We start from the raw sequence: 12,384 nt of genomic DNA on the forward strand, positions 1-12,384 counted from the left end.
CACCAGCTGTCATCTCTTCCGGCAGACTGCTTATTACAACAATACACCAAAGCTCCTTCTCGGATCTGACTTGTATCATGCATAACGGGGGGGGGAAGGGAAGTATGTCGCCCTGGATTAAGAAGTGCTGTATCTAAAGTCTGTATGTTTCAGGAAGGGAGAATTGCATTGACCTGGAGGGAAGGGGCAGGTATGGAAGATTTGTGCTGAGGGTGGAGGATTTATGCTAGGAGGCGTGATTTGGGGGTTTATAAGAGAATTTCTTGGGTGAGATTTGGGAGGGGGAAGAATTTGACTTAAAAGAGGAGTGAGGATTTGTGCTGGGAGGGGAGATTTGAGCTAGAAGGGAGGATTAATGGTGGATTAGTGCTAGAAATGGGGAAAGGGTTTTGTGCTAGAATGGGTGATTAGGAAGGGTACAGAGAGGATTTGTGCTGGGAGGGGAAGAGGATTTGTGCTGCAAGTGGGAATTTGGGGGTTAGTTGTGCTAGCAGGAGGGGATTTGAAGGGAAGATTTGTGCAGGGAGGGGCGATGGGGGGGGTCAAAGAGATTTGTGCTGGAAGATGATGTTGATTCATGCTGGGAGGGGGAATTTGGGGGGGCATTGGGCTAGAAGGGGGGATTTGGGGTGAAGGATTTGTGCTAGAAGGGGTGGTTTTAGGTGTGCTGGGAGGGGGATTTAAGATGGAGAATGTGTGTTTTGGAGAGGTGATTTGTGCTAGGAGAACTTTTTGTGCTGGGGGGCGTATGAATTTGTTCTGGGAGAGGTGATTGGAGGGAGGGAAGACTTGTGGTGGGGGGATTTGGGGGTGGTGGTAGGGTTTATGCTGGGAGGGGAAGTGGGTTTGTGTTGGGAGGGAGAATTGGGAGGGGGGATTTGTGTTGTAAAGTGTACATTATGTATACTCCAATAAACGTCACATTTATTTTCCTGGTTGTTGACTAGTTTACTATGATTGGTGCAATCAAGGCACAGCACTTGCAAAATGTAAATACAGTATATTTTACACAGTTCCTTATGGCCTGTTTTGATGGACTTTGGACTTGTGTTGATGGACAAATGCAGTGTGATTTTGATATTCATAATTCTGCTTTTGCATTTCCATAGGCTTGTTGGGGAGAGAAGCAAGTTCTGATCCAGTAGATACAGGCCCTTAATATGTTTCCTTGGAAATTGTTTATTTTTTTCTGTTAAAAGTGCTATCTGTTCACATAAGCTTCAGTATTTTCTGTTAAAATACTGTTAAAATTCTGTTAAAATATCTGTCTTCCTTATGTTATTTTCTTATATGATCTGCACTCATATCTACTTTCCCCTTTTTCTTCTATCATATTATGATCTCACACTTGCAGTTACTTCCCCTACACTTACAAAAACTGTCATTATGAGTCCTATCTCTAAGAGAAGCAGAAGTTTGAGGTCAGACAGTTATGACAGCAACTTGTTCAGACCCACGGTACACAGAGGGACTAATCCTTTAAATTCCTGTGATAGAAGAATAACCTTGGGGACTACAGAGACATTGGAGAAATACTGAACTGCATGGACTTTGTAGGCACAGGGACTCATGTGTAAGCAATAAAGAACTACAAAGGGATCATAGAAAATGTAGAATGGAATGATGAAGCCTATAGCTTTCATAGTACAGGCTTAATTTACAGGACTAACTCTAAGAACAGATTCTGGCAAAATAATTACTATTTTAAACCTGGACACAGTAACAAGCAATGGAATATTGGGTGAAACCTGGAATTTCCATAATGATGATCCTTGTGATATCAGGTAATACTCTGTGTGATTGTACCGCTGACTACTCTGGGATCTGTTAGAGGCCAGGTCATGATTTACGCCTCTCTGAAGAGTTTCGCTGGTCACATTGTTTTGCCCTATTTTAATGTGTTAAAGTTAGGACATAACTATACTCTGTACCAGATTCTATTATATGTAGCAAAGTCCCGAGTCCCTTGAGGCCTAATGGTGACCTCCAGAGTTAGGGACAGCTGACATCCTTCTGTGTAGAGTGGGTTACAAGGCATGGTGGGTGTAATGCAAGATGAAATTATGGGCGTCAGACACTTTTTGAATGCAAAGAGATTTATTGTCTCTTGAACAGAACTGGGCCAGAGAGGGTTAGGGCCAGGACACCCTTAAATAGATTCAATGGTAATTGGCAGACTCCGAGACTTCTATAGGTAGACAGCTATACAGGTGAAGGCCTCCAGCCGGATACCAATTCTGTATAGATAGGACTGCTGTCTCCTATGGCAACAATCTTGTAGCAGTTACTAACGGCAATTGTATTTGACTATTTGCAACACGATGTGTGTAATGTCACCAGCTACAATAGCAGCTAGTGACAGAAGAGAGAAGTGCAGCAATTCCAGAATTAGGGGGAAATCAATTGATCTCCTAACAATTGGCCAAGGTAACTATTGCCTGGCTACTAAATTTGATAGCCACCCTGCCTAAACATCAGGGTGCTACATCTAATTATAGTATAATTCCACAATACCAGGAATTAAATGATAGTTTGAAAGTAAATATTAATAGATTGGAGTCTGTTATTTTGGACATCAATTAAATTTTTTTCAGAGACTTGTGAGACTATCAGGGAAAAAGTGGTGTAACTATTAATCTTTCTTGCAATACTGCTCTGACCAAACCATACACGGTAAAGACATACTGTTGCTAATATAAGAGGGGAACAATGATGGAAAAAATGCATAATTAATTTACCTCTAATTTTGGAATATATTAATAATTTGATTGCATGTAATCAGAAATCAAAAATCTTTGCTATTGTGATTATATAGCTTTTTAATTTACTTCTTTTAGCAATCTGAGATTTTGAATTGGTATTGATGGCATTGATAAATTAACAAATGTGGTATTTACTGTCAGGTAAAATCATTATATAGTTAATGAAGATTAATTAAATGTGCTTTGTTGGACAATGCAGACTCCATTCATTTTCAGGGTAAAGTACAGTATATGACAAAATTGGCAGCAGGCTCACCTGAAAGCAGCCCCCTCCTTTTTAAAGATAAAACAGCACACCAGAATCCCAACATTGCTCAAGACAAGGGCTTCTAATGGGTTGCTATAGAATTAAAGGGTAACTCTGGGTAAAACTAAATGAAATACCCTGGCAGTGCCCCCTTTCCTGCACTACGAGGCTTAAATGCTCATTAAGTCTAGGGGTGCATGAAATAATTAGGGGTGCATGAAATAATTAGGTATTACTCCAGCAGGGTCCCTCCAGCTGTGTGCAAAGCCTCTCCTCTAAGGGGCTCCAAGCCGCAGTTGCACATCTGCCTTCTCCACATACAATGTAGGGTTAATAGCTCTGCATTGTACATGATAACACCAGCCCTGAGATTTTGGGAAAAGAAGAGAGCAGCAAAGCCTGCTGGAGCAGGGAGTCAGGATAAATAATACTGCCTGTTCCTCTAACTCCTAGAACTAACAAGCATTTGACCTTTACAATATAGGGAGGCCCACTGCAGGAGTAGATTTTGTCTAATTCCTGGAGTTGGGCTCAAAGCAGGAGAGGCTGCCCCATGATAACTGGTTCTCAATTGTGCATTGCTTTAAATATAAGTCCCATAGTTGGGAACATACTGTAGATAGTTTTCAGGCAGGTAGTATTAGAAAATGTACAGTACCTCTGATGCTAACCATGAGTAGTTAGAACAGTTTAGCTATGTTCTTTATGCTGACCAGCTGAAAATTGTGCTAGGGATTCCAAGAAGTTGCAAGCAGCTAATTAAATCTCCCAGTTCTGAAAATAAGACTAAGAACGATTAGCTTTTATGTTGTGAAGAATAGTATAGGGGCAAAGTTTGAGTAGTTTCGCACAAGAAAACAAGGCTGACACCAAGCAATCTTCTATTTATAAATTAAATTGATGTTCAAATTATTCTAAAGTACATCTACTGATATATAAAGTCCTATCATAAGTGCAATTTTTAATTCTGTGATTTCCCATGCTATGTGAGGTGCTATGCCATATTGTGTGGTTATTGTTTAAGTCTCTTTTAAAATATGATCAAATTGGCATTTTTTTTATTACAGTTTCATACACTGCTACAGTTGAAGCTGTGAGGAGCTTTTCATGTCGTAAAATCGTAATAAGTAAGTGATATGGACAAAACATTGTCTCCATACATACACTCAAGGCCCAAGGCTCTGCAATGGGAATCCAGATGCCCACTCCCTATTAAAAACTGTTCAGTCAGATCCTGCTTTTCCAATGATTTACTTATTTAGGAATGACACAACACATCCCAGTCTTAGGGAACATCTTTCAGGTAACAGATACTACACAGAGGGGTTTGCAGCCAGCATTTTGATGTCTACACTTTATTCTCACACCTCCATACCCTGAAGGTACCTGCCAATCCCATTCTTACATGAGAGGGTCTTGAAATTCAGGATCAGGAATCTACATAATCATAATTCATAAGTTATACTGGACAAATCTGTATGCATGTATAGAGGCCAATCACATAAAATACAACCGGACAATTTGCCCGATTTGCAAATTGATTCTCTCATCGCTAATACTTACAGAGACAATGTCACCAGTTTTCTTCCTTTAATATGAAGCTTTTTTTTTTCTATTTAGCAAATATAATTCATACAGTACTTGTACTGCCACTCTATCTCTTATTACCTCCTGTCTTTTGTATGACTCTCAGGGAAGCAAAAGTGAGTGAATACAACTGCTGTCAGCCTCAGTGTGAACCTTTACTAAAGGCCATTCTAAAATGATAATGACAAAGCATCTGAGCGAGGGAGAGAGCTGGCCCATTATAGAATATGACAGTACTTGAAGTGTTTCTTCTTAAAGCGGTGTTCCAGCCAAAATCTTTTTTTTTAAGTCAGAAGCTGCAAACACTGTAGCTGCTGACTTTTAATAAGGACACTTACCTGTCCAGGGAGCCCACGATGTCGGTCCCCGGAGGCCGATCCATCCATCGGATCGGGTGCAGGTGCCGCCATTCCAACTAAGGGAAACCGGCAGTGGAGCCTCGTGGCTTCACTGCCAGTATCCGACTGCGCATGCGCGAGTCGCGTGACGCTTTGTGAATGGCCAGCTTGTCTTCTGGGACACACACATGTCCCAGAAGACAACGGGGGGGCTCGCCGCAGAAGAGGAGGTGACGTCCTCGACCGTGGCCCGGCTGGATCGGAAGTATTCTTAGTACTTCCAAAAAAGGTAAGTTAGAAAGTAAAAAAAACGATGGGTGGAGAGGTGGTCTTTCGTTTAAGACCACCTCTCAAAATTGGGTGGAACTCCGCTTTAACCTTTAAGTTCTAATAAGTAGATGTAAAAGAAGCAGAGAAGAGTTATGCCCCGTACACACGGTCGGATTTTCCGATGGAAAATGTCCGATCGGAGCGTGTTGTCGGAAATTCCGACCGAGTGTGGGCTCCATTGGACATTTTCCATCGGATTTTCCGACACACAAAGTTTGAGAGCAGGCTATAAAATTTTCCGACAACAAAATCCGTTGTCGGAAATTCCGATCGTGTGTACACAAATCCGACGGACAAAGTGCCACGCATGCTCAGAATAAATAAAGAGATGAAAGCTATTGGCCACTGTCCCGTTTATAGTCCCGACGTACGTGTTTTATGTCACCGCGATCAGAACGATCGGATTTTCCGACAACTTTGTGTGACCGTGTGTATGCAAGACAAGTTTGAGCCAACATCTGTCGGAAAAAATCCTAGGATTTTGTTGTCGGAATGTCCGAACAAAGTCCGACCGTGTGTACGGGGCATAAGAGTGGGAGATCGGTGTTCATTTCTGGGTTGATTGTTTCTGTGGAGGGTTTATACCACTCATATTATCATATTTCCAGGTATATGTTGATAAAGAGATCTACTCAGAAGTTAAACTGTTATAAGGGAAACAAAAAAGCTATCATTGCTTTCTCAAAACATTGCTAATTTCTTAGCTGTCATGGTTTTCCCCTTATGCTTTTACACTTAGTGAAGCTCCACTTTAAAATAAGGGATTAGAACTCCAGAGGCCAGCATAAAAACTGTATTATTGGCATTTCTTAAATTTTGAAGAAATGTCTTTAAGAATGAGATGAGAAGCACTCAAAAATAAAATGTACTTCTGTACTTACATAAAATAGAAAATGTAGTAACAAATGGTACCACTCAAGGCAGATTTATAGCTCCACCACTGGCTTTGGGTACTGTAACCACAAGGGGTCCATCCCAATCCCCAAGATAAAAGCTGGCAATAAAAGAATTATCTGCATCACAGCCAAACCTTTTTTTCTTTCTTTCATTCAATAAACTTTATTCCACAGTGGACAGTGTACTACATGCAATGCCACCCAGTAGACCATGATTTTCCTCCTACAACGCATTTCACCTTGGGAGGGACTTAATCATCAAGGACAGAAACCATGAAATCAGGCCGAGACAGAAATACAGTTAAATCACACTTGTTTAATAATAAAAGTAAAAAGAGCAAAGGTAATCAAAACATAGCCAAAGTTCAGTAACCGGAACGGATAGTTAGCCAAGCCAGAAGTCAGGGATCAATGTAGTGGAACAGCAAGCAGGACCTGGAGCTAGAAGGGATGTCAGCAAAGCAAGTCTTGAACAGGATCGCAGGAGATAGTTTCTGGATGTTGACCAAGAAGAAGGCAGAGATCGACTAGGCTGAACGGCTTAAGTAGGCAGGACTGACGAGCAGGATATTATCTACAGCTGAGTAACTGTGGAGAGATAAGAGCTGGCAATTAACTAACAGCTGAGCGGCCAGCTCAGAGAAGGAAGGGCTGAGCCCAGCCCTGACAACTTGGCAATAATGTAGCTTCTTCTTTTATTACTGGTTAAAATAAAACAAAGCATGTTTAATAGAAATTGATCACAGAATAAATACTGTACAATAATACAAATAAAAAAGGTAAAATAATCGCAGAAGAATAGGTTCTTTGTGTGTGCCAATATACAGTATGTGTGCAAATGTGTTGTAATGTATGTGGTCATTCAGGTATTCCTAAATAAATCATTCAAATTAAATATTATTTCACATACTAATACAGTTATACAAAAATACTCTGCCCTAATCAGGAAATATTACAGTAGAATGATAGCATTCATAATTTTAATTCCTTGTAAAAAGCCATTTTTTTATGCCTGAAACAAATGAAAATTCCAGGGCCCCTGTACATTCATACAATATAATCTTACATAATCTGTTAGGTAAATTAGTACAGTTAGTTAAAATAAATAAAATAAAAAAATTAAATGTATTCTAACAGCCAGAACTTTCACCTTATTTTAATCTAATGGCCAGCACCTGAAAATAACTCTATGTAAAAGCAGCCTGTTCACTTTGAATGGCCTGGCAGCACACCTTAAAGTGATTGTAAAGTATTTTTTTCACTAAAATAACAAACAGGGTTCTTCTTATTATGGTATTGCACAGAGTGATCCCGAACCTCGTCTTCTGAGGCCTCCCGCCGACAATCTTGGCTCCTCCATTTCTCAGTGTGGCACTATAGGAAGCCTCTTCCTTAGATGGCATACATGTCGGGCTCACTCCCGAGCCACACAGCACACATCTATAGACACACACACAGCATGGATCGGCCCCGCCACCTCTTCACAGAATTTGATTAATAGCAGCAGGAGCCAAAGAGCTGCTACAGATGGGCACAGCGCTGGATCGAGTGAGAACTCAGGTAAGTATTTAGGAGAGGAGGATACAAATGCTGGGACATTTTTTACCTTAAGGCAGGAAACGCATTAAGGTAAAAATGTGTAGCCTTTACAACCACTTTAACCACTTCCCACCGGATAGCCGTCATATGACGTCCTTAGGTTGAAGTGGTGATAACTGGATGATGCCTGCAGCTACAGGCTACATCCAGGCATCTTTGTTTTCAGTCGACAATTCCTGTCCGTCCCAGTCCCGGCTGCCCAATTGCACCTCTTCGGGCTCTCCCGTGTGATAGGGGACCAAGAGACCCGATATTACCCGATATTACCATAGAGGTGACCAGGGACTGCATGGTCCCTGGCCAGCTCTATGATCCTGGGAGGTCAGAAGCAATGTCATGATGTCAATTTTTCCCCCCTGGAATGCAGATATCAATTTTTTAATCTCATTTTTTCCAGGGAAGAGGAGATATCTGGGGTCTTATTGATCCCAGACGTCTCCATAAAGAGGACCTGTCATGCCTTACTTCTATTGCAAGGGATGTTTACATTTCTTGTAAAAGTAATAAAAAAAAATATTAAAGAGACAGTGTAAAAAAAATAAAATAAATAATAATAAAAAAATTAAAAAATGAAAGCCCCCTGTCCCCTCTTGCTTACACGCAGAAGCAAACGCTTGCGCCTGTATATGTAAACGACACACATGTGAGGTATTGCCACAAACGTTGTAGTGTATACTGTTTACATCACGTGATCAGCTGTCATTGGCTGACAGCTGATCACGTGGTAAAGGGTCAGGATCGGCCCCTTACTCCCTTTACTCCGATCTATGATCAGCTGAGTCTCATAGACTCGCTGATCACAGACCGTGCCGCGCACGCCGTGCGGGGGCCGTGCAGGCAGCTCATGCATGTACATGGATGCCCTCCCAGCAATTTAGGCCAAAGCTGTTGCCGTCTTTTGGCCATAGCATGGGCGTGAAGAGGTTAATAAAGGCCTTGTCCAAAACTGTTTCTTGTAGATTTTACTATTCAACACTTTTTTGGTGAACGGGTAAGGGTATGATGTACCCGATACCCATTCACATAGGGGGTGGCTAGGATCTGGGGGGCCCCCTTGTTTTTTTTTTTTTAACAACAAGGTTGGTCTTTATTTGAAAAAATGGATCACAGTACATTATAAGACATGAAATTATTGCAGTGGTCACATCAATGGAAGAACAGTATATATGCAATACGCAGTATGCAGTATAACCATAGGACATTGTAGGTAAACATTACTCAGGGCAGGAACATAAGGAGTTATCCATCATCTAGTATCAGAAGGGGGGGGGGGGAGGAGCAGATGCCGAAGCACAGAGCGCAGTCATATACAGTACATCATAGACAGATAAGGCAAAGACACCAAGAAGGACATTACAAATCACAGGGGGTCGGTCCATGGCTGCCAGACCCTCTCAAATTTCTGAGGACAGCCTCTATTCATATACGTTAGTTTATACATTGGCAGAATAGCATTAACTGAGTTTTCCCATGACCTCATTGTAACGAGCCCCTGCTCGCTCGGTTCCACTCTCCCGACACTCCTCTGCTGCTATAGAATCAGATGCAGATCGCACGTCTGATTGTTCAGTCATCCGATGCTCCGGGATTAGAACTACAGCTATGTGCCGTTCTAATCCAGTTGTGTAGCTCAGAACAAACACCAGGCAGGCTGTATGTAAGTTCAACCAGGAATCTCTTTTATTGAAAGGAATACAGGCTCTTTTATACAGTAAAAGAGAAGGTGTATACCTCCTGTTCATATTACTCTGAACATACACCTGTGACCAGAAACCTAATTAACATGGGCTAATTAACTAATCCCTTTAGACAGCCTAAATGACTCAGACATGACCTTTAGGCCAGACTGGCCCTCTTGTAGCTCAGAAAACCCAATCAACATATCACAAATCAACAAGGAACTCTTGTTCACACAATAGCAGAGTTAATTAACACAAACAACAATGGGGATCTGTCACGGAACGCCCCACAAACAGCCTCTGCTCCGGCCAGGTCCGTGACAGGATCTAATGACTCTTAGATCCCATACTAGACTTATTTACAATACACATTCTAGCAAGCAACAGACAGACAGGTGGCTGGAATTGACATCAGCATCTCCTAACAGTATTTGTCCCAGCATTATGAATCAGCCAGTATTTCTAATATGGCAAATCCAGGGTCCCCAGAGTCTGTGTGTCCTGGGGGACCAGGACCCGAATCCACAGTAATACCACCTCAAGGGTCCCTAGGCATACAGCTCACAAAGAGCACCGTTCCCCCAAATGCCAGGGCCCACGATCGATCGGCAAGAGGCTAACATTCAGTCCTCTCCAAAAGTCTCTCTCCCGGCTAGGTCTGTCACACTCATCGTAGGTGGCAAGGGGGAAGTCCACTTAAGGAGGATCTCTTTTTTGGCATAAAAGAGCAGCAATGAAAGCAGAAGTTTAGTATAACGAGGCCTTTGGTCATCCTCTTGTATACCCAGTAGGGCCAACTCTGCCGTTAGGGGCAACTCCAACTGGAGACGTATGTTAATAAATTCAAAAATATCAGCCCAATAGCGGGAGAGTCTAGGACATAACCAGAACATGTGTATATAGGTGCTATCTGGAGATTGACATCTCGGACAGTTCGGGGAACTCTGCGGGTAAATTCTGTGCAGTCTCTGAGGCATGAAGTAAATCCTATGCAGGAATTTGGTTTGTATTAATTTGTCCCTGGAGGATATCACCAGCTGGGAGCTATTTTCAAAACACTCCTCCCAAGTCTCTCTATCTAGGGATGGGATATCAGCCCTCCATTTGTCCCACAATACATCCATTTTTTTTAGTCTGTTCTAAGTAACATCAAATATAATACCGAAAGGGGCTTAGTCAGGGATTTCTGCACCAATAATTCATCGACCACATCCGTCTCAAGGTCAGGTGGTGTCGGGAACTGAGCACGGAACGCATGCTACAACTAATAGTAGCGAAACAGCATTCCTGCAGGAAGGCCACACCTCCCTACTAGGTCTTGAAAGGAAACCATGGCCCCGGAGGAGACGACATCCTTCAGAATTTTAATTCCATACCGGGCCCATAATTGTGGGTCAGGGATAGTCCTGAAATGTGGGAGGGTAGGGTTACCCCATAACGGACAATAGGGGGACCACCTATTGGGAGACAAATATTGTCTCCTAGCCACCCCCCATACGCGTAAAGTGGTCTTAGTGGGACCCAAGAGGGCAGGACTGGAGGAGGCTCCACGATATACCAGATTACCGAGCTCCTTAAGGGAACCCACCATAGCCGCTTCCAAACAGACCACTGCATTGGCCCTAGACTTTTCAAACCACCACCTAACCGTGACTAGCACGGCCGCCCAATAATACACCAGCAGGTTAGGTAAGGCCAAGCCCCCACAACTGACAGGGAGCTGAAGAGTTGATCTGGCTATCCGAGGGGAGGATCCCCGCCATAAAAAGGATCCAGTGCAGCCGTCTATTTCTTTGAAAAATGCCTGGGGTATCCATGTAGGGCAGTTCCGAAAAATATAATTAAATTTAGGTAGATAAATCATTTTCAATACATTTATACGCCCTAGCAAATTAAGGGGAAGATTGGCCCACCTGGAGCAGTGGTCTTTAAGGCGTGCTGTAGATTAAGGTATGTGAATTCCTCCGCCCACTTCAATACAGGTTGGGTTGCTAGATCCCTGACCTTTGCATCTAGGGGAAAGAGTATAGATTTAGACCAATTGATACGAACCCCTGAGAAACGCCCAAACTCATCAAAAATTTCCAGGGCCGTCTGCAGCGAAGAATCTGCATCATGTAAATAGAGTAGGGTGTCGTCGGCATATAGGAATATCTTCTCCTCCAGAGGGCCAGCCCGCAGTCCCACAATATGGCTAGATTCACGAACCAGTGTCGCCAGGGGTTCTAAGGCCAAGGCAAACAAACTGGGGGACAGTGGGCATCCCTGCCTGGTCCCCCTCCAGAGGAGAAACACATCTGAAAGGGAGTCATTTACCCTAATCCTTGCCGTGGGGGCCCTATACAACAAACCTAGCCAGTGAAGGAACTTAGGACCCACCCCAAATTTCCTCAGTACCTCCCATAAATAGTCCCATTCAACGGAGTCAAAAGCCTTCTCCGCGTCTAGAGAGGCTATGACTCTTGTTCCCTCATTATCATGGGTGGCAGCCAGGTTCAGGAACAGACGGCGTATGTTGATATCTGTGCCCTTCCCCGGCATAAACCCAGTTAGTTTGGTCTACATGTACAAGGTCCTCTATCACCTTCCCAAGTCTCCTAGCCCAAATTTTTGCCAGTAGTTTGGCATCTGCGTTAATGAGGGAAATAGGTCGGTAAGAGGCACACTCTTCCGGGTCCTTACCGGGTTTGGGCACCAACACTACAACTGCATCAGAGAATGATTCAGGGAGAGCATCTAAAGTAAGAAATTGCTGTAGTAACGAAGTAAATCTAGGTGCGAGGTTCTTGGTACACAGAATAAAATTCAATGGGTATTCCATCTGGTCCCGGGGCCTTCCCCTGCTGCATGGTTCCCAGGGCCTCCTGAACCTCTACTAAGGAAATATCCTTCTCCAGTTCAGCATATTTTTCGGGCTCTAAGGAGGGGAGGGTGACCTGGTTTAGA

General features: G+C 43.0%; 1 protein-coding gene across 1 annotated transcript in view; it reads left to right on the forward strand.

The window, feature by feature from the left end:
• The first annotated feature begins 1,388 nt into the window (after positions 1 to 1,388).
• Positions 1,389 to 12,384, forward strand: part of LOC141133221 (adhesion G protein-coupled receptor E3-like) — a 348,306-nt gene continuing 337,310 nt past the window's right edge. Inside the window, exons 1-2 of the mRNA XM_073622460.1 lie at positions 1,389 to 1,784; positions 4,077 to 4,136. Of these exons, the coding sequence (XP_073478561.1) occupies positions 1,730 to 1,784; positions 4,077 to 4,136 (115 nt within the window). The 5' untranslated portion in view covers positions 1,389 to 1,729. The remainder of the gene's footprint in view (positions 1,785 to 4,076; positions 4,137 to 12,384) is intronic.

Source organism: Aquarana catesbeiana, linkage group LG03, assembly GCF_042186555.1.
Source record: "Aquarana catesbeiana isolate 2022-GZ linkage group LG03, ASM4218655v1, whole genome shotgun sequence".
NCBI lineage: Eukaryota > Metazoa > Chordata > Amphibia > Anura > Ranidae > Aquarana > Aquarana catesbeiana.